This window comes from Orycteropus afer, unplaced genomic scaffold, assembly GCF_000298275.1.
Source record: "Orycteropus afer afer isolate SDZICR_OR568_19922 unplaced genomic scaffold, OryAfe1.0 scaffold00332, whole genome shotgun sequence".
In the NCBI taxonomy this organism is placed as follows: Eukaryota; Metazoa; Chordata; class Mammalia; order Tubulidentata; family Orycteropodidae; genus Orycteropus; species Orycteropus afer.
Window position 1 is genome coordinate 2,695,608 of NW_006921919.1, and position 22,823 is coordinate 2,718,430.

At 36.4% G+C, this 22,823-nt stretch overlaps 1 protein-coding gene across 1 annotated transcript in view; it reads left to right on the forward strand.

Moving 5' to 3' along the window:
• The first annotated feature begins 6,062 nt into the window (after window positions 1-6,062).
• MYOZ2 (myozenin 2) overlaps window positions 6,063-22,823 on the forward strand; it is a 58,675-nt gene continuing 41,914 nt past the window's right edge. Inside the window, exon 1 of the mRNA XM_007952372.2 lies at window positions 6,063-6,138. Within this exon, the coding sequence (XP_007950563.1) occupies window positions 6,063-6,138 (76 nt within the window). The remainder of the gene's footprint in view (window positions 6,139-22,823) is intronic.

Below are 22,823 nucleotides of genomic sequence, written 5' to 3' on the forward strand. Positions count from 1 at the left end.
GTTGGCATTGGTAGGCAGGCCCCATCTAGTTTTTCTGGTCTCTAGGTCCATCATATCCTTAGACTGATTGTTTCCAAATGCCCTTGATTTTCTTCATTTTTCTTTGCTTCAGACAAAAGGAGACCATTACCTGCATCTTAGATGGCTGCTCAAAAGCTTTTAAGACCCCAGTCGCAACTCCCCTAAGTAGGTTGTTGAACAAGATTGTTATGTACTATGTTGTGCCAATTGGACCCAATACCATGGTCCTAAGTTGGCAAGCCCAGTGGTTCTCTCTCTCAAGGTGTTTGGCTGTCTCTGAGGGATTACTCCAACTCTGTCTTCTGTTGCTTCTGTAATGATTGTGGTTATTTTGAATCATTACTGTCTGTGCAAGATTATCTTCAGCTATATCTATTATTGGTCTGGGGTACATTCTTGTTCACTGACCTCCACCTGATCTTCTCACTTGTCTATGCAGTTATCTGTAGCCTAGTGTTTGGTGTTAGTGATAATTCAGTGTTGTGCATATACTAGTATTTGCCTTTGTTGTCTATATCTTATGTGCACATTATGGTGTCCTCTCTTTCCCAATGTCATCACGCTGGTCACAGACCCTTTCCATACTGTCCCTCCCCTTATCCAACTCAGGGTGTGGCCCCCAACTAGTCTGAATTTTACCCTCCTCTTCCCTCCCATCCACAGTAACCTTCCCTAACCAAACCCTTCCTTGACTTTATACAGTAATGGGCTCATACAATATTTGTTCTTCTGTGATTGACTTATTTCACTCAGCATAATGTCCACCAGATTTGATCACATTGTGAGATGATTCACATATTCTTCATTATTCTTTAACGTAACATAGTATTCCATTGCGTGAATGTACCATAATTTGGTGATCCACTCATCTGCTGATGGGCATTTAGGTTGTTTCCATCTCTTTGCTATAGTGAATTGTGCTGTGATGAACATAGGTGTGCATATATTTGTTTGTGTTCTGTCTCTCACCTCTTTAGGGTATATTCCTAGTAATGGAATTTCTTGTTCAAATGGTATTTCTATTTTCAGTTTTTTAAGGAAACATCATACCATTTGCAACAGGATCCAGGTAAGGGGCAGGAGTCAGGCAAGGCCCCAGACCCTTAGAGCCAGGAAAGGGAGGGAGCAGCCAGGAAACACAAAGTGGCAGGATCCAGGTAGGAATTAGGTAAGGGGAGGACAGAGAGGTTTCCAAGGCTAAGGGAGACAAACTTGTTTGTCAGTTTGTCATCCTGTGAGGCTTGCATGTTGCTGTGAGGCTTGAGGCTGTGCCACTGGTGTTTCAAATGCCAACAGGGTTGCACATGTTGTACAGGTTTCAATGCAGCTTCCAGACTGAGACAGACTAGGAAGAAGAGGCCATCTACTTCTCAAAAAATTGGCCAAGGAAAACCTTATGAATAGCAGATAAATACTGTCTGTTACATTACTGGGCAACTTTATGAATAGCTTGGAAACATTGTCCAACACAGTGCAGGAAGACAAACCCCTTGGGTCAGAAGACACTCAAAATAGGACTGGGAAAGATCTGCCTCATCAAAATAGAACCAACCTTAATGATATGGATAAAGTAAGTCTTTCAGGACCTCCATGTGCTGACATGGCATGACTCAAATTGAGGAGAAACAGCTGCTAACATTCATTAATAATCAGAACATAGAATGTATGAAGTATGAATCTAGGAAAATTGGAAGTTGTCAAAAATGAAATGGAATGCACAAAGATTGATATCCTAGGCATTAGTGAACTAAAATGGATTGGTTTGGGCCACTTTGAATCAGACAACCATATGATCTACTATGCTGGGAATGACAACTGGAAGAGGAATGGCATGACATTCATCATCACAAAGGATGTTTCAAGATCTCTCATGAAGTACAATGCTGTCAGTGAAAGCCAATATCCATACGCCTACAAGGAAGACCTGTTAATACTACTATTATTCAAATTTACACACGAACCATCAAAGCCAAAGATAAGGAAATTGAAGATTTTTATCAACTTCTGCAGTTTGAAATTGACTGACCATGCAATCAACATGTGTGGATTATCACTGGGGATTGGAATGCAAAAGTTGGAAAAAAAGAAGAATCACTGGTAGCTGGAAAATTTGGCCTTGGTGACAGAAATAATGCGGGAGATCACATGATAGAATTTTGCAACACCAATGACTTATTCATTCCAAATACCTTTCTTTAACAACATAAACAGTGGCTATACACGTGGACTTCCCAAGTGGAGCACACAGGAATCAGAATGACTAAGTCTGTGGCAAGAGGCAATGGAAAAGCTCAATATCTTTAGCTAAACCAGGCCAGGAGCTGATTGTGCAACAGACCATCAACTGCTCATATGCAAGTTCAACTTAAAGTACGAGATGATTAAAACAAGTCCACAAGATCCAAAATATGACTTTGAATATATCCCTCCTGAATTTAGAGACCATCTAAAGAATAGATTTGATGCATTGAACATCAATAACCGAAAACCAGAAGAATTGTGGGATGACATCAAGAGCATCATCCATGAAGAAAGCAAGAGGTCATTAAAAAGATGAGAAAGAAAGAAAAGACCAAAATGGATGTCAGAAGAGACATCCCTGAAACTTGCCCTTGAGCAAGTAGCTAAAGCAAATGGGAGAAATGACAAGATAAAAGAGCTGAACAGAAGATTTCAAAGAGCAGCTCAAGAAGACAAAGCCAATTACTATAATAAAACGTGCAAAGAACTGGAGTTAGAAAACCAAAAGGGAAAAACATGCTGGGCATTTCTCAAACTGAAAGAACTGAGAAAAAAAAAAAAAATTTAAGCCTCAAGTTTCAATATTGAAAGATTGTATGGGCAAAATATTGAATGATGCAGGAGGCATCTAAAGAATATGGAAGGAATACACAGAGTCACTGTACCAAAAAGAACTGGTCGATCTTCATCCATTTCAGGAGGTGATATATGTTCAAGAACCAATGGTACTGAAGGAAGAAGTTGAAGCTGCACTGAAAGAATTGGTGAAGAACAAGGCTCCAGGAATTGACAGAATACCTGTTGAGATGTTTCAACAAACAGATGCCCCCCTAGAGGCATTCACTCAGTTATACCAAGAGATTTGGAGACAGCTACCTGGCCAACTGACTGGAAGATAACCAGATTTGTACCCATTCCAAAGGTGATCCCACAGAATGTGGAAATTATTGAACAATATCATTAATATTGCATGCAAGTAAAATCTTACTGAAGATAATTCAAAGTCGATTGCAGCAGTATATTGACAGAGAACTTCTAGAAATGCAAGCTGGATTCAGAAGAGGATGTGGATGAGGGATATCATTGCTGATGTCAGATGGATCTTGGCTTAAAACAAAGAATACCAGAATGATGTTTATTTGTGTTTTATTGACTATGTAAAGGTATTTGATAGTGTGGATCATAACAAATTGTGGTTAACATTGAGAAGAATGAGAATTCCAGAACACTTACTTCTACTCATGAGGAACCTGTACATAGACCAGGAGGCTGTCGTTCAAAGAGAATAAGGGGATATTGCATGGTTTAAAATCAAAAAGGAAGTGTGACAGAGTTGTATCCTTTCACCATACTTATTCAATCTGTATACTAAGCAAATAACCCAAGAAGCTGAACTATATGAGGAAGAACGTGGCATCAGGATTGTAGCTAGAATCATTAACAACCTGTGATACGCTGATAATACAACTTTGCTTGTTGAAAGTGAGGATGACTTGAGGCACTTACTGATGAAGATTGAAGAATACAGTCTGCAGTATGGATTACATCTCAATATAAAGAAAATAAAAATCCTCATAAATGGAGAAAAGATTGAAATTTGTCAAAAACTTCACATTGCTTGGTTCTACAATCGACACCAATGGAAGCAGCACTCAGGACATCAGACAATGTATTGTTGTTGTTGTTATGTGCTGTCAAGTCGGCCCCGACTCACAGCGACCCCTCCTTGGGTTTCCGAGGCAGTATCACTACGGAAGTAGGATTGCCCAACCTTCCTTCCAAGACAACGTATAGCATGAGGCAAATCAGCTGCAGAGGACCTCTTTCAAGTGCTGAAGAGCAAAGATGTGTCCTTGAGGACTGAGGTGCGCATGACACAAGCTATGGTATTTTTAAGTGCTTCATATGCATGTGAGAGCTGGACAATGAATAATGAAGACCAAAGAAGAATTGATGCTTTTGAGCTGTGGTGTTGGTGAAGAATGCTGAAAGTACTGTGGATTGATAAAAGAACTGACAGTTCTGTCCTGGAGGAAGGGCAGCCAGAATGTTCCTTGGAGGCAAGAATGGGCAGACTTCATCTTACCTACTTTGGTCATGTTGTCAGAAAGGACCATTCCCTGGAGAAGGATGTCATGCTTGATAAGGTGGAGGGTAGACGAAAGAGGAGAAGACCCTCAATGAGATGGATTGATACAGTGGCAGCAGCGATGGGCTTAGTATAACAAGAATTATACTGGCGCTGGACCAGGCGGTGTTTCATTCTGCTGTGCATAGGGTTGCTATGAATTGAAGATGACTTGATGGCACCTAACAACAACAGTACCATTTGTCACAATGGTTGTACCATTTTATAGTCCCACCAGCAGCATATGAGAGTTCCAATCTCTCTGCAACCTCAGCAGCATTTGTTATTTTCTGTTATGTTGGACTTTGCTATTATTATTATTATTACCATTTTGGAGAAGTCATTCGATGTGCATAAGAATGTAATTTTTAACAGGTCCTGCTCATCTAGTTTCTCTTCCACTGCCTGTGCATTCTGGGTTATGCTTGATAGTCTATCTATGCCATAAATTAAAGCCCCTAGATTTGTCCCTATTTTACCTTTGATAAGCTTTATAGTTTGGGGCTTTACATTTACGTCTTTGACCCTATGCAAGGCGGTTTTGAACTGCCAACCTTTAGGTTAGTAGTCAAGTGCAAAACATTTGTATGACCCAGGATTTTTGCTCGCTTTTTTAATACTATTCTATTTTAATTGAAGCATGTATCTCTTGCCTCATCAATTCAGTTGTGAAGAGTGTAGGGCTATATCTTTAAAAATGTTTAAGCCACTTATAGCTATCTCTTCAAATAGAAGGTGCTCAATAAAAATGTGTTGTATATCTAATGAATAACCATTTCATTCAAACACCTCACAAACTAGAAATACAATGGAGAGAATCTAATCTTTATTCCTTTCTTTCGCCAGGAAGATATGAGTAGCTGAAGTATTTGGTGCTATATATAGTCAGTTGATGTCAGCTGGATGCCAGTCTTTTCAGAAAGGCTCAGTCCCCAGTTTGAGTCAGAGCTAGCGACCATGCCTTCCCAAGCTCAAGGATAAAAAACATCAGGCCCAAGTGCCATCCATTTTCCATCTTCAGAGTCTTTCCTACACAAATTGGGATTCATCCCTTCTGAAAAGCACAGTCTAACAATAAGGTGAGTAAGTATAATGTTTCCTAAAATGTTTTATTAGTCAGTTGTCCAAAGAGGTTCAGAGTTGTGACTCAGAAAATGGGCAGTCTTTTCTTTAAAGAACAGCTGTTGATGCCAATATTAAAATACCACCACCAAAGAATTCTGGTTTAATCTGGTATCCTTGCCTTATTCTTACAGTTTGCTGGAATTTATGTACTGTGATGCAGATACAAATGAAGGCCAGTAAGGTCTAGGAAACAATGACAAATTAGAATAAATGTGGAAAAGAGAGAGGGAGGGAAAAGGAGGCCAGTTAGTTTATTGTTTCTCACTGCCTGATGATCTGATGATCTTTGTGTTGATGTGCAGATAAGACTGGGTTTGAAACTCCAAGTATCAGCCTGTGTTCATCTGAGACATTGCCTGTGAGTGAATAGCAAGCTCTGTCATTAGACAAGGAGTGTGTATAAAAGTCCTTCTGTAGAATGCAATGATAAATACTTACTAAAGAACAAAGATGCTGTCTCTCAACAGGGTGATTATAAAATACTCCCAGTGAGTTCCTTACATTACCTCAATAATGTCCCTTTATTTTTAACAGGGAACAAAAAACCATGCTATCTCATAATGCCATGGTGAAGCAGAGGAAACAGCAAGCATCAGCCATCATGAAGGAAATCCATGGAAATGGTATCAATAAAAACCCTTCTTAGAATTAATATAGCTCAGATCCTTTCTAACATCATTTAATATTCTATAGGTCACTTCCTCTAAACTCTTGCTGTTCTGTCATAACAAAGCTGGAGTTCTAGGGAGTGTAGAAATGCCTATGGTGTCTAATCCTTTTGTAATCATCCTTTCTCATTTGACGGCTATTTTCAGATGAACAACTGCTCTAAAGGAATGAAGCAATTTGACAGCTGATGTACATTCTGTTTGGCTTGCCTTTCACATTATAAGTTAATATCACTCTCAATTCTTTGTTTTTTTTAAAGACAGGTCTCATACAATCTCATCTTCACTGTCCATCCCACTAGTCCATCTTGATTACTTTTACTTCATATTACATACATCACTCAGAATACATTCTGCTCATCTTTCTTTTACAAAAACTGTCAAGTTGCAATTCATATTCCTTTAACCCAGTCTTTATATCCAGTCATTGACGTTGATTTACCTACATATTTTTTTTTTGCGTGGAAAATCTACTTTTGATTACTTTCCAGGGTTATAGAGACCATTTTCAAAGTCTAAAAGCATATTACTAAAAAGAAAAAAGAAAGTTGTATTGATGCAAGGTGTTAATCTCTGGGTCCTTTTCTTTAAATTCTACCAAATAACTCTATAAAGCAAAGTTTTATACATTGTGTTTTGATTGTTAAAAAGGAAGTTCAATGCTGTACATGAGCTAAGAACTATTATCAGTTTTAAAAGTTAAGAAGTAGATGATCTAGATACTTTTCAGGGCTGACTTGAGCAATTCCACATATATCTGTGGCGATTTTCAGGATGCCTCCTTATTTCCCCTCTACTGACAAGGAATATAACCTTTCACTTTAACAGAATGGAAAGCTAGAGGCACGAGATCTGGTGGGGGCAGTGGGGACAGAGGAGTATGGTGTTTTTGCATTCAGCTTCCATGAAGCAAGCTGAATAAAATCAGTCAAAGATGGTTATAGATGCCCCTTTGTCCCCATCCACACAGTATAGTCTTATCTAGAAAGCCCTGTTGTTAACTTTTGCTTTCTGTTTTCTAGAATACGAATTAATCATAATGGATTCAATTTGATTCCCATATTGTACTATGATATCAAACTAGCTTGGGATAAAATGAGAATCCTGAACCAGATCCCAGAACTGAATTAATAACAATCTGAAGTTCCAAAATTCATGTTTCCTTGTAAATGCTTGCTGGGTTTTATTTTTTGTATTTCTTAGTTCAAAGAATTTACTTGAAAATTGTTTTTTTATAGTTTTCCTGGTCATTAAAGCAAAAGTCAGATAATTAGTTTGATTTCAGACTAGATCATTTACCATACTACTGTTCTTTGGTTATTATTTTATAGTTGCCAGAAGCATAAGCATCATAATCATAACCATGCAATACATTTAACTCCCAGTCTAAATAGGGTTTTGGATTCTAGGCTATGTTGGCCTGGCATCAGTGGTATCACTAGTGAGTACAGAGGATGTGGACTATACCAGGAGACACTGTCAGAGGAGGTGACACTAAAACTACTGTCTATAAAATTTTAGTGTATATTTTAGTAGGAACTTACAATTTTTTTAATAAAAATATCTCTGTAGTTAATTATAACAACAAAAACATTTTTTGTAAGCACATCTCACATGTATCAATATATTAAGAAGGTTAAAACTTTATGCTAATTTAATTTTTGAGTTTGGTAATGTGCTGGGGTTAGAGTTGTCATTATTTCTCAATTACAAGGATGCTTCAAATCATGTGGTTTTGTCTGCACGAGCTATACGCAGTGCTGTTGTTTTTACTGTTGCTAGTGTTTTTTGTAGTTGCTGATTTTGTCAAATTTTCTCCTGTTTTAGCTACAATACTGTAGTAATTAGTATTTGTCAATCTGTATCAATAACATTTTTGAGAATGAAGCAGTAATTAAAGTAAAAGAAGGAGGAAAATAAAAAGTTTCAGTTACTAATAATGTTGTAACGAATAATGTAATTCAATGTAGAAAGATTTTCAAAACAATTTTGTTGTTACTACTCATATAATCTAAAAAATACATTAAGGCAATATTTAATTGTATTTATCACATATTGTTCTATGATTGAAACTGATCATAAACATTACTAAGGATTCTATATAGTCTGGTATGGGAGGAGATCCAGGGGAAGGTTGACATCATGAGTTCTCACACTGATTGACATCGATGCTAGTGATGCCATTGCCTGACATAGACCCAGAAGGATAAGAATATTTTTCTTCCTTTTTTTTTTCTTTATAAAGAAAACTATTATTTTTATGCAATAGAAAGAAAAATATTATTATATACCTAGGAGAAAAGAAAAAACTACTATCTCATCACCAACAAAGTTTGACCATGTAAAGTCTGCTGAAGCTCTCCCTTCCAAGTGACTGGAAGACATCCAGCTCCCTTAAGTAGGGTCATATGCTCTGTCTTTGCTTGGATATAAAGTATTCCAGATAATGCTGGGATAGTCATGAACTCTCTTAACTGCTCTCAGATGAAATGGTTGTTGTACTGTCTGAAATGGTTCAACTATTTCATTTTCTTCTCTTATTTCTTCTAACATCTTATATAAAATGGCATAAGACATGTGCTTAGAAAGCTGGAGCTGGAAGGTGGGTTACTGCTTCTAATGATGCATAGACTTCAGAGAAGGCTTTTTGGAAATAATAACTCACAAACACATTGTTGTTGTTGTTGTTGTTAGGTGCCGTTGAGTCGGACCTGACCCATAGCGACCCCTCCTTGGGTTTCCGAGGCAGTATCACTACGGAAGTAGATTGCCCCATCTTCCTTCCAAGGAGTGGCTGGTGGGTTTGAACCGCCAGTCTTCTGGTTAGCAGTCAAGTGCCTTAGCCACTATGCTACCAGAGCTCCTACACATTATAGCAGTAAAATCTAGATACTTTAGAATAAAGCATATAATTGTTTCTATTATAAGACTAAGTCAGTCAAATTTGAACTGGATTGCTCTTCTTAAAATGAATTTACAAAGACATTTTCAAACCTCTTTTCCCACCTCCCTCTCCCAATGATTTTTTTTTTTCCATATTATAACTCATTTATTTATTTTTATTCCTTTCCAAAACCACTTACCATGAAGGAAAATAAAATGTGTCAATGATTTGGCTAAAGGAGTTGCTCTCTAAACATGAGGTGAAATTTCAGTCCAGCTCTAGTAGTTATGGAGGGACTACAGCCATTAAGCCTTTGAGTGAATTGGTAGGAAAGCATAAGAATGAGGAAGAAAGAGTTTTACATCAGAGCATCATTCTATCAAAAGGAGAAATGACCTCAAAGAATTACTAATTACTAATTGCTTCTTATCTGTATAACCTACATTACTAAGGAATAGAATTTTTAATTCTCATGGAATGCGGATTTCTGGAGTCCATGGAGGTTAATAATTATCTACCCAAATTATTGCTGTTCTTCTAAAAGCAATATTTAAGTCAAACAACACCCATTGCCTTCTAGTCATTTCCAACTCTTATCAACCTTATAGGGCAGAGTAGAACTGTCTCATAGGGTTTCCAATGCTGTAAATCTTTATGGAAACAGATCGCCACATCTTTCTTCCATGGAGAGGCTAGTAGGTTTGAACTGCTGCCCTTTCAATTAGCAGCCAATCCCTTAACCACTGTGCCAGCAGGGCTCCTTCCAGTCAAAGAATAATCTAGCTCAATTAGCAAAGAACATTTTGCCTTCGGCATTGTTTTCTTTTAAAGAATTATCTATGTGCAGTCAGTTTGGACAAGTAACAATTCCAAAGGTCAAACCAGAAGCTATGATTTAAGGTCAAACAGTAATTATTTTGTTTTTCAAGACAATGCTATATGGAATCCTGTGTGAGCACCAATTGTTTTATACCTACTCCTCATTTATCGACTATCCTGTTAGCCAACATTTTGCATTTATGACAATAGTGAAAAATCTACTATCCAACTATTTTGTGCATTAATTAGGAGATAAGGCAAGAAGAGGAGGAGGAGGAAGAGGTGGACAAGGTTTGTGAGAGGGAGCAAACCTAGGCTACCAACGGTTCCTATTACCCAGGTAAGGCGGAGGAGCCAGGCCAGGTCCACATCAAGCATGGCTGAACAGTGTGAAGGAGATGGGGGCAGCCAGGCTGCAAGAAGGCAGCAGGAGCTGGGGCTGCAGGAGGCAAGGATGGGCTCCAAAGTCCCTTCTTCCAAAAAGGCCTGTCTGTCATCTCTCCAGTCTCCTCTGGACCCAGGTGGCTGGGCCTCATCTGTCCACAGGCCCAGGAGCCGCCTGATGCTGAGGTCTGTCTGCAGGGCCAGTGGAGCAGAAAAGTGGAGAAGCAAAGTATGGGGGTCTGCATAGAGGCCTAGAGCATGACCAGATGATGGTGGGCCCCTGCTGTTGCAGAGGCAGTAGACAACCCCTACCACCACCACCAGCACCCTCAGCACTGTGGTGGAAAAGGCACAGTGGTGAAGTGGGACCCATTGCACTACACAGAGATGAGCCAGTGGCAACTGAGCAATGCGAGGAGGGACACCAGCACCAAAGTCAGGATGCACCTTAACTCTCACATAACACCAATTTTCACATAATGACCTAGTTTGTAGAAGCTAATCATGCTGATAAGTGAGGAGTGGGTGTATTCATTCTATTCTGGTCCTGTTTCCATGCCAATGTATAATTGCTAGCAATAAGAGTATATAAAAATCTGTGAATGATCTTTCTTCTTGGGATATTATTGACTCTAGTCAGAAATGTTGACCTAATTTACAAATTGTATATCAAATAAACTTCAGTCAATTTCTGTTATTGGCTTAATATTATTTTTATTTTAACAGTACTTACTAGATATATGGAAGGTCTGGTGGTGTAATGCCTAAGGTACCTGACTGCTAACCAGCAGGCTGGTGGTTCAAACTCACCAGCCACTCCTCGGAAGGAAGATTGGGCAATCTACTTCTGTAGAGATATCACCTCAGGCACCCAAGGAAGGGTTGCTATCACAAAAGGATGGATAACTTCCAGCTGCTACTAATTATACCCTAAATTGTTGCTCATTAGGAATCTATTATGATTTTGTGTCAGGAGTCCCTGGGTGGCACACATGGTTAGCTACTAACCCAAAGGTTAGTGGCTGGAATTCACCCAGAGGCGCCTAAGAAAAAAGACTTGGCCATCTGCTTCCAAAGGTCATAGCCTTGAAAACCCTATGGGGCACAGTTCTACTCTGTAACATATAGGATTACCATGGGTAGAAATTGACTTGACAGCAGCTAGTATGATTTGGTGTCAAATTATGTAACAGAAGCAAACATACCTCAGTTCTAAAAATGTTTTTTAAAAAAACATCCCTCAGCATTATTCTCACATCTACCATCCTCATCATACCAAAAGCACGGTGATGATCATGATCATTATCAGTAGTAGTATAGTACCACCAGATGTCGTGTGTTGCTTTGGGGATATAAAACTTCTATGCTTTATACAGAAATATTTAAAACATATTGCTGTCATCCAACAAGTAATCTTCCAAAATACAAAAATATTTTGCCATTGTCTGTGCATGAATTAGGTGTGGGGGCAAGAAAAAAATAGCCTTTACTAGTACTCTACTCAGGAGCTCTGGTGGTGTAGTGCCTAAGGCATTTGACTACTAACCAAAAGACTGGGGGTTCAAACCCACCAGCCACTCCTTGGAAGGAAGACTGGGCAATCTACTTCCATAGAGATACCACCTCAGAAACCCAAGGAGGGCTCTCTATGAGTCAGGATGGACTTGACGGCAGTGAGTTTGGTTTTTTTTGTTTTGGTTAGTACCCTATTCACTATCCCTGCTCAATTTACCCTTGAACATATCCATATTCTCTAGCCCCAATGCTGTTTCAAGGAGCTCTGGTGACTTAGTGGATAAGGCACTTGATTGCTACTGGAAGGTCAGTGGTTCAAACCTGCCAGCTGCTCTGCAGAAGGGAGATGGGGCAATCGACTTCTGTAAAGATTCACAGCCTTGGAAAACCAATGGGAGTCACTATGAGTTGGAAATGACTTGATGGCAGTGAGTTTGTTTTTGTAATCCTGTTTCTCTCTCTCTCTCTCTTAGTAACTCATTTGAAACTCAAAGAGTTAAGGAAGGAGACATAGAGAAGCCTAAGAAGATAGGAAGTAATAAGTTAATAAAGAAAGAGATGAGGGGGATAAGAAACTAATAAGGCAAGGTAATCTAGAGTAATTGGCATCTGTCCAGAAAGGGTGGAGAAAAGAACTGGAATTAAAATAATCATAAGAGAACTGGGATTCAGATGTCCCCTGACCTCAAGCACAGCTACTGCTGACACTTTAGAATAAGAGCCTCACCAATAGAGAAGACCACTGTGCTTCAGAAGCCTGCTTCAGTCACCCTACAGTTTTCTCATCTGGGCTCTTAGAAAGCTTTTTTTTGGTATTTTTTTTTTTTTTTCTTCTTCTTCATGACTGGTCAACAGCTTTCCTCAGCACACAGAAGAGAACTGGGCAGATTGTTTTTGTGATTTCAGGAAGAGAGCTTAGGCTTTGTGGTCTGAAAACAGGAAACCCAGGTTCTAAATGGAGCTCTCTTGCTTATAATCGCACTGGGAGAGCTGGGTTCCAGACTAGACCTCAGATTCCTCCTCTGAAAATGAGGAAGGCTGGATTCTCCGACATTTCCCTTTCTAAAATTCCACGATTCTAATTTATTATGCTATATGCCTAAGTCAATTATCAATATAGTTGTTTTTCCATCATTATTTAAAAAAAAAAAGTGATAATGTTGACAGAAATTGCAAGAGCAATGAAAAACATAGAGTTTGAAGTCTAGACTTGGAAGGGTTTGTTAAGACCTCTTTTACTTTTCCTATTTAAGCATATCTTAAACTGGAATTAATTAAGTCATCAACACCAAAATTAGGACTCCTGAAGGCTTTTCTACCTTACAGCAAATGCAAAAAGCTTGCAGGAGAAAAAAGACTTAACCTAGTGGTTAAGTACACAGATTATTTTTTAGTAGTTTTGTTTTGTTTAAACTTTGAGATTGACATTTTTATTATCCCAGGGGAAGGGATAATAGAGAATGAATAGGAGAAATAAGGCCAAGTTGGATAGGTGTGATAGAATAATTGAAAAGATCGGTACTGGGGTGTGGCCCTCAAAATATCTAAATTTATTAAGTGGGAGTTACCAAGTATAAAGATGATCCTTTGTAACTCTCATTCACATGATTATTTACACATGTTAGACAACATGAATGGGAGGAGAAAGCCTTGATTTATCTGTATTAATTCGGGACACCTTTAAATAACTTTATTTTCCCTTTCTTTGATTGAACCAAAACCTCATATATATTCTCCCTGGAGCCACCAATTTAATCCTGAAATTTCATGTTTTGATATATTGGGTATCTTTATGAATAGATTGCTCAGGTAGATGATCATTTGCATAAAGACCTAGTGGTTCACAAATGCTAATCACTCTCAAAACAGTTTTGTAAATGAGTTCTCTGCCATCTTTGGAAGAATTGTAGTTGTGATGCTTCAATGGAATCTTAATTACCTTAAGTGAACGTCTAGCTATGAACTAGCAAGAAGATGACTTATATTTTGACTTGTTTTTGCAGTGACCTCACTGGTCTTAAAAAAAAAAAAAAGAAGAAGAAGAAGAAGAATGGTTTGATTTTCTCTTCAGGTTGTTTAAATTAAATTGCTTATATATCATATCATATTTTGCTCCAAGTAGTTAAGACCTGATTGAAAATAAACACGTATAACATTTAAGACTATGATTAAATTGAGTTTTACTTATTTCAGAAGGATTAGGGTACAGGAGGGTTTGGGATGCTTTCATAATATTTCTTCTTATGTAACATTCATAACAATATCTATTTACTTACCTAATCACAAAATAAGTTTCTAGCTCCAGTTGTGATTCTGTATTATTGAAATGACACTCTCTGTTTTTCAATAGTATCTTAAACTTATTAGAGGTTTTTCAAGAAGAAAATGATTTCCTTATTGTGTATCTCCTCTCTGTGACCTGTTTGGAATACCTAGCCACTCCAGAGAAGTAATTTCATCACATACTTTGTGTTTGAGAGAGAGGCAGAGAAAGCAAAAATGTGATGCTAAGGATAATGAGTGTTTTAATGTAATAGTTGGAAACATAGTAGAGGATTTGATTACTTATACCTCTTGAAATCCTGTTGAAAGATACTAATTATTTAAGTTTGCATTAAGTAGAAGTCTGTCGGGTTTAAAATTACTCCCTCAGTCTTGCTTATAAATTGTGTGCATGCATGTATATGTGTCATAAGTTTTATTCCTAGAAAATTAAGGGATGAACTACGCAAAATTAGAGCAAGGAAAGTTTACATACTTTGATTTGTTTGAAAACTAGCATACAATCAGACCTTGTGAATTCACAAATTTTCTAACCACGCCATCAATGTCTAACCCTCAAAAAGGCCATCCGGAAAAGTAGCAGCTGGGAACAAGACTGTTCTACTTCATAACGAATTTGAAATTTTCATGTTGAATTCTGTCTGTACTATTCCATCATCTTAGTTTTCTCTGTTGTCTTTTTCACTCTAATATGCTCTAATTGTACATGTGAGCAACAGTAGATGATTCTTCCAATTTGTATAAATCAAGAGATTGGTAACCATATTTCTTATATGTTTATGAATTCAAATAGCTATTAAGTGATAATATTTTAATTAAAAACACACTTTTGGAAATGCTTATAAAATAGTCTTAGAAGTCTTAGAAGTAGACTTGAGAAAAAGAGATATGAAGTAGGAAAATAAAGAAACCCAGATGGGTTTTGAAACCAACATTTCTTCTGTAGAGACAATTAATAAACATTTTATCAAATATATATTAGAGTAAATTGAGTTTTAAAATCTAACAGGCTATTTGCTGTTTTGTTTTGTTTTGTTTTAGTGTAAGAAAAGTTATTGATCATGTTTTTCAATATCAGTCTTCATTAATATCTTTTATGTAACGTGTGTGCACTATATTACATTATATAACAATGTATGTTTTATGGATTTATTCAATTCACAGAGGCCAAATGTTTGTAAACACTCACAAGAGTCCTGTGCAAGAGAGCATGGGAAACCTTGTCTTCTAAGTAAATAGAGATAACCACCTGAAGCAAGTAAAGTTCAGCCAGCTTCCTTTCAGTCCTTTTGTCCATTTTACCAGAATTTCAGTTTCCAATGATCAGGGGCAAGCAATTTTAAAAGTTTTTGTCTTCAACAATTATTTGTAAGTGAGCATTTTGCAATTTATGCATGGAATTCAATGAGATAACCAAATATATCACTTTGGTAATGAAAATTTCAAATAAAAAATATTGGATTACTTGTGCAAAATATTTTGCAGCATCAGAAGTCCTGTCACCAGCAGATCATTGCCTTATTTCTTCCAAAGCATCCAAAACTGATTGAGATTCTTCTTTTCAGAGATATTTTGTCTATAGTTCACTGATACATAACCCCAATTAGCTATAAATTCTTGTAAGTAGGGGCCTTTTCTGTTTTGATTTTTATACATACTCAATAAATATTTTTTGGAAATACTTATTAATTTTTTCTTTTGCACATCACAGGGTGGGAAAGGGCAGAGGATGGAGGCTAACAATGGTACTTTGATGGTTGAATATAAAGATTTCTTCCATGTTCACCCTTTTCTGCTCTCCTTAGCTGCCTTGAACAATTAACAAACAGTTCCAACAAGCAGCTCTAGAAGCAGTGTAACAGAACTCAGGCTGGAGAACACAGTGTGGGGTTAATGTTGTATTTATCTGCTGGACTTCTGATATCTTTCACTTCAAGTCATCTGATTTGAAGGGCTCTCTCTATATAAAGAAATCTATGAAACTCAACTCATCTACCTGATGGGAGAAGGGCATATATCCCACTTCATAAATATTTACCCTATTTTGTGAAGATATTTTGTTCTAATAATTATTGAGAATTACAAAATTGATATCTAGAGTTACCACTTAGATATGTAAATTATAATAAAAATTAGGTGGATGGATAAATCTTTGTTGAATAAATATCAGAATGTTAATCTATGAAAAAATTATGTTTCCTTTTGGAGGACTTTAAGATTGATGTCTGCTCATATGACTATACACTGAAGTGAAGTCTAAAGAATGAAATGGTCATATTTTCAAAGATCACTGATATTTTCTAAATAAAATGAAAATTTCCATATGCTTTCTAGTAATCATAAAAACATGAGTCCACAGTATGAAAGTGGAAGAAAAGTACATTCAAAAATGGAAATATTTGGGCTTTTTACGTATGTTTTCACATTCCACTGTAAGTATTGTGGATTTGAGAAAACTGAGTAGAAATACTGGTAAAAATTATTTAATATTTCTAGTAGATTGAAAAGTATAAGTTTGGTTAAAATTAATTCAATTATGATCAAAACCCTAGAGTTACATGTCTATGGCTCTCTATAATTAGATATGTAGCTCTTCAAAGTTAGTCACTGATTTCCTTGAACTAGCAACAATATTTAATTGACTAATTCCTATAAATGAATGGAAAGTTCTAGATAACTACAAATGACACTGATAGGAAAGTATGCCTAGCAATATTATTTTCAATAGATGATCTAATGCCACAAAGACAACCTTCTAAGCCATGAGAGCAAGGATATGTACCCTGATATGTCTTATTAGACATATCATTTGTCAGGCATCAAGATTTAAAACAGTTAAGACCCTGCACTGGGTTTACAATAAAGGGCAGGGAACAGCTGAACTTGGATTTTATGTACTCAGTTGACAGTATTATTTGCTTTGAAGGTTTAAATAATGAGAGTGTTCATACATTAGATTCTCCAACTTCCAAAATGGTTCTGGAACTCCTACTCCAGTTGCTAGGGCTTCAACCCAGTTTCAATCATTTCAGATGCAGGAAAATTGGAATAGAAATGCATTTGTAAGATACCAGAACAATAACTGGAACAGAAGTTACAGGTCAAAGCCATGGAAAGGAAGGCTGAGAAGAGATGTAGTGATCCTGGAGACTGGATTATTGCCAGGACTGTGGAAAATGTCAAATTAGAGTTGGTGTGGTTGCCTTCCATTTTTGAACTAGGCACTGTTGTTTCCAACTCTGCCAGACAAGAGATGTGGTTGCTATGTAGTTCTTATGCTGCCCTTGTTTTCTAAGAGAGAGATACCACCAAGGATCAAGTTTCTATCAGGGTGTCAACACATAATTTTTCACTTTCCAGTTACCATTCTGGTATACCTACATTTTACAGGTTCAAGTCCATTCCAGTTTGAGCCCATCAGCTATGATTGAACTGGGAAGAAATGGTTCAAAGCCCTACCAATTATATCATAGGTTTAACTATTGGAAGAGAAAGAAAATAAATCTTGGAGAATTTAGTTAATGTCTTCATTTATGCAAACAATGTTGATTTAACATATTCCTGGCACTGAATGAATCAGTTTAGATGTGTCTAGTAGTATTGTGCCAGTAAATATTTAACAACCAGGTCATTGGAGGGGATAAAAAAATGCCTTGCTTGAAGAACTTGCCAATTTCCATAGTGTAAATAATTTCATTGTGGTTAGTTTCAAGCTACCAACATGGAAGCACTGGATGTAGGGCTGGAAAAGATGCACAATAGGACAACATTATATATTATATATTTCTACTATACAGATATGATAAATATTAATAACCTTAAGAGCACAGACATTAGTAAAAAGTTATAAAATAATTAGAATGCAATAAGTTTTCAGTATTTATTGCTTTGTTTTTAATATAATTCAATTAGTTATTGTTTCTATAACTTAACTTTTATAATGGTATGTTGGGTATGTTTAACTTCCAGCTCAAAGAATTCCTAAAAATTTATTAATTAGGTCTTGTGAGCCCATACAAGCCAGCTCCAGCACATCAGTGGATTTAGCATTCAGTGCTTCTAGTCTCAAAGATTAATAATATTTTCAGATGATCACTCAAAGCCATTTAACTCACTGTTCATCACATAGGAAGCAGGAGGGAGATGCCTTAGGTTTAAAGGAGATAAGATGGAGTCTGAAAAATAAGTAGAGGTTGTTGTTGTGTGCTGTCGACTAATAGCGACCCCTCCTTGGGTTTCCCAGGCAGTATCACTACAGAAGTAGATTGCCCATCTTCCTTCGAGGAGTGGCTGGTGGGTTTGAACCGCCAGCTTCTGGTTAGCCTCAAGTGCCTTAGGCACTATGCTACCAGAGCGGGTTGGTCAATCTTTTGAGCATCTTCTCCTTTTCCTTTTTGCCTTACTTCTCCTCTTTAGTGGTATAAATGTACTGTTGTTGTTGTTATGTGCTGTCGAGTCGGATCCAACTCATAGCAACCCCTCCTTGGGTTTACAAGGTAGTATCACTATGGAAGTAGATTGTCCAACCTTCCTTCTGAGGAGTGACTGGGGGGTTTGAACCGCCAGCCTTCTTGTTAGCAGTCAAGTGCCTTGGGCACTATAGTACCAGAGCTCCTATAAATGTACTAGTGACAATGAATTGTACCAGCTATACATTTCTTTGTATGCTCAATCATTGAGGGCAGGTAAGTTCTGTGACTCTTGTTGCACATCAATTCCTTGTAGTAGTTGGATAAAATGGACAAATGGCTTTGCTAAAGAGAAGTAAATGTGTCTTGTGAATTAAAATGAATCTGTGCCCATAGGTATATCCCTATATATAAATATAAATATAAATAACAACATATATAGAGATAGATAGATATAGATATAGATATAGATATAGATATATAATCCTGCTCCTCTTTTCTCACTTTCCTCTTTGGGGTCCACACAGCTAGCCTTCCTCACCCTTCTCTGTGACTTATATCTCAGTGTATCTTTTGACCCAAATTAGTAAAGAGATCTAGAGGGAATAACTATATCAAGTTAGGATGCTTTCACTGAAATTAAAAGAAAATGAAAAATCAACTAGATTGAACAATAACAGGAATTGCTGGTTTATATTACTAAAAAGTTCAGAGGTGGTCTAACACACTTAATCAAGAAATTCAATTATACCACCAAGGACCAAGTTTTTCTCTGTCTTTACTCTTATTTCCTTAGGGTAAGTGTCATCCCAAGACAGGTTCTATCTTTATCCCAAGAACTTTCCAGCAGTTCCCAGGGTAATACACTGTTTTGTTTTTATTCATCAGGAAAAGAGCATTTTGGGCACAGCATGCCCACAGAAAATTCCTTATATTTATTCTCATTGGCCTAGGTCAGGTCACATGCATGTTTCTGAATCAATCACAAAGGAAATTAGCTCCCGTCAAACACAGTCCAGAAGACTGTTGTAAATCTCAGGGGTCAGGGGGATGAAATTCACTTAGGTCACATAGGTATTTCAGAAATGCTGGTGAAGTTAGCTGATACTGGAGCCATTCAGAAGAGGGAAGGGATATAAAGAGCATATTCTCAATTTTGTGCCTCAGTGCCCAGAAATTCAATTTATATCATAAATCTGAAAATTAGAAATTTGAATTTATGAAATTTAGAATTTATAGAAATTGACATAATATGCTATTCCTGCTTTCTAGTCCTTCTATTTTCACTTAACTTTATGATGACTCAAATTTCTCAAATTGGTGACAGAAAAAAAAGGAGAAAGAGTTGCTTTTGTGTTTTGCTTTGCTTATTGAAAAACTTTGTAATTTTAATTGTTAAGAAAAAGTTTATATTACTATGAAGAATGCTATCTCTGTGTTTCTAGTGGCTACCTGCTTTGGGACTTTTGTATTTCTGGAAAATATCCCATTAGAAAGGTTTTTTTTTTAAAAAAAAAACAAATTTATTTTAAAAGATAACTTCTGTGTAATTCTAGAAAATTTTTGATAAAGAAAAATTAGTGAATTTTTATTTTCAGTTGTAGTATTCTGTTTTTTCTATCTCTCTCTCTCTCTTTTTTTTTTTTTTTTTTTGCATCACTAACTGAATATTCTTAAGGTGAATTCAAAGATTTCCTCCCCCTGGTGTAAACCAAATTATTACAAACAATAGCATGTCTCCTCTAACCTTTGTGATCTAAAGAGAATGTGCTGTTTTGTTGCCAGAAACATAAGGGTGAAATAGCCCATCCATGTCATTGCTGTATATTAAGGAATATTCATAAACGTATTGAAAATTATCTCAGCTCCTCCTTTTGGTTCCAAAACCACATTGACAAGAGACTCCAACACTTACAAATAAACAAAAGTGAATATTCCTGTAGAAACTGTTGTAAATTACCTTCATTTGCTCTGTTCTGTTCCTCCTATACCTCTTATGTAGGCTATCACAGGCTATTCTACCATCCCTGGGAATTGTAAAGCAAGGCTTTTTTTTTTTTTTTTTTTTTGGCATACAAGGGAGGGAAACATGCTGTACTTCATGTTGCAAAGGACTATAACTTTTAAAATAAATTAATGAACTTTTTATTTTAAGATAATTGTAGTTGCACATGTAATTGGAAAAAAGAAAAAGTATAGCTATACAATGTACTTTTACTCACTTTCCCTCAATGGTATAACATCTTGCAAAACTATAGCAAAATATAACAACCAGGATTTTGATACAGTTAAGACACAAAATATTTCCACCACCACTACTATCCCTCCTGCTGCCCTCACATAGATACAGCCATTTCTCTCCTAGTTCTCACCCTCTCCTTAATCTCTGCTGACCACTAATCTTTACAATTTCTGTTTTTTATCATTTTAAAATGTTATACAAATGGAACCACATAGTTATGTAACCTTTTGGAACTGGCTTTTTCAGTGTAATTCTCTGGAGATTCAATCAGGTGTTGTATGTTTCGATAGTTTGTTCCTTTTCATTGCTGAATAGTGTTCCATGGAATGTATGTTCTTAACCATGGATATGTTTATGGTTTTTACTTTTTATTCTTTATTAAGTAGAAAGCTGCTATGAACACTCATGGACTGGTTTTTATGTGAACATAAATTATTCTAATTGTTTTTCCTCTGTAGGTAAAACATTATTTTTCTCTGGCACTTTCAAGATTTTTTTCTTTAGTTTTCAGAAGTTTAATTGTGATTTGTTCAGTGAAGTTTTTTGCATTTATCTTGTTAGCAGAACTCTTAGCATCTTGGACCTGTAGGCTTATGTTCCACACCAAATTTAGAAAGTTCTCACACATTTCTTGAAGTATTTTTTACCCTCTTTCTCTTCTTCTTTTGAGACTTTGATGATGCAAATACTATTTCTTTTGTTATAGTCTCAAAGATCCTTAAAGGTTTTTTTGGGGGGGGGATGTCATTCTATTTTCTATTTTTCTGATTGGATGATTTGTATTATTCTGTCTTCAAGTTTCTTGTTTCTTCCCTCTTTATTCCCTCCATTCTGTCATTTAATTCATCCACAGAGCTTTTCATTTTGTTTATTGTATTTTCAATTCTAAAATTCCATTTTGTTTCTTCTTTATATCTTTTATTTCTTTACTGACACTTTCTATTTCTTTACTAAAACTATTTTTTTGAAAAAAAAAAAAAATAGTTCCTAACATGTTTGTAACTGCTTGTTGAAGCATTTTTATCCTGGCTGCTTTAAATCTTTGTTAGATAATTTCACTTCTCTGTCATCTTGGTAATGAGCTCTGGTGGTATAGCTGGTAAGACATTTAGCCTAAACAGATGTTTGGTTGTTCAAACCCACCAGCTGCTCCATGAGAGGAAGATGAAGCAATCTACTTCTGTATAGATTTACAGCCTTGGAAACCTAATGGGGGTTGATTTGAGTAGAAATCAACTTGACAATAGTAGGTTAGGGTTATCTTGGTATTGGCATCCATTGATTATCTTTTTTCATTCAGTTTGAGATCTTCGTAGTTCTTAGTATAAGTGATTTTTTTATTTAAGCTTGGTCTTCCTTCTACTATTTATCTTTTGGAGTCTTTTTACGTTTATTTTATACATAATATCCAGGACTTTTAGTTGTACTTAGTGGATAAATACAGAAAACTATGTCTATTCCACCTTCTCAAAGCAGAAGGCTTGATATTATGATTTTTATAATTAGTGGAGACCCTTTCCACGTAACATCAAAACATGTAAAAAAAAAAAATTGAATTTTTCAAAGCAAAATACAGAGAAAATTTAACAAAGAATTCTATAGTTTTATCCCTAAATACTCCAAAAGCCTAGTTATTATGGCTATAGTCACATCATCAAAGAATCAAAATTATTGTGTATTTTATTAATGGCCCAATTTTTCTTAAATAGCAATCCACAGTGATAAAAGGACACATCAATATTTTCTGATTCTCACCTGTTTTAAAGGAGCAAGTAGAGGAGTTTCTCCTCTATTTGATTTTGGAAAAGTCATTCAGAACTCAAAATATAAAATAATACTCATTTGTTAAATGATTAAAAGTTTAATGCCTAAAGTAAATGTGAGTCATAAAACAGAATCAAGTAATTGTGATTCATTGCTGTGGCAATATAGCTAAGGACATGAATAATTATGAGTAGAGATATTAGAGTCAAGAGATTCACAGAAATGGGAAGTTCTGGCAAGATGGTAGACTAGGCAGAAAGACTTCACAGACCCTCTTCAACAAAGAAAAGGAAAACCAATTAACACAGACACAGAAGATAATCTTAGACCCCTGAGCCTT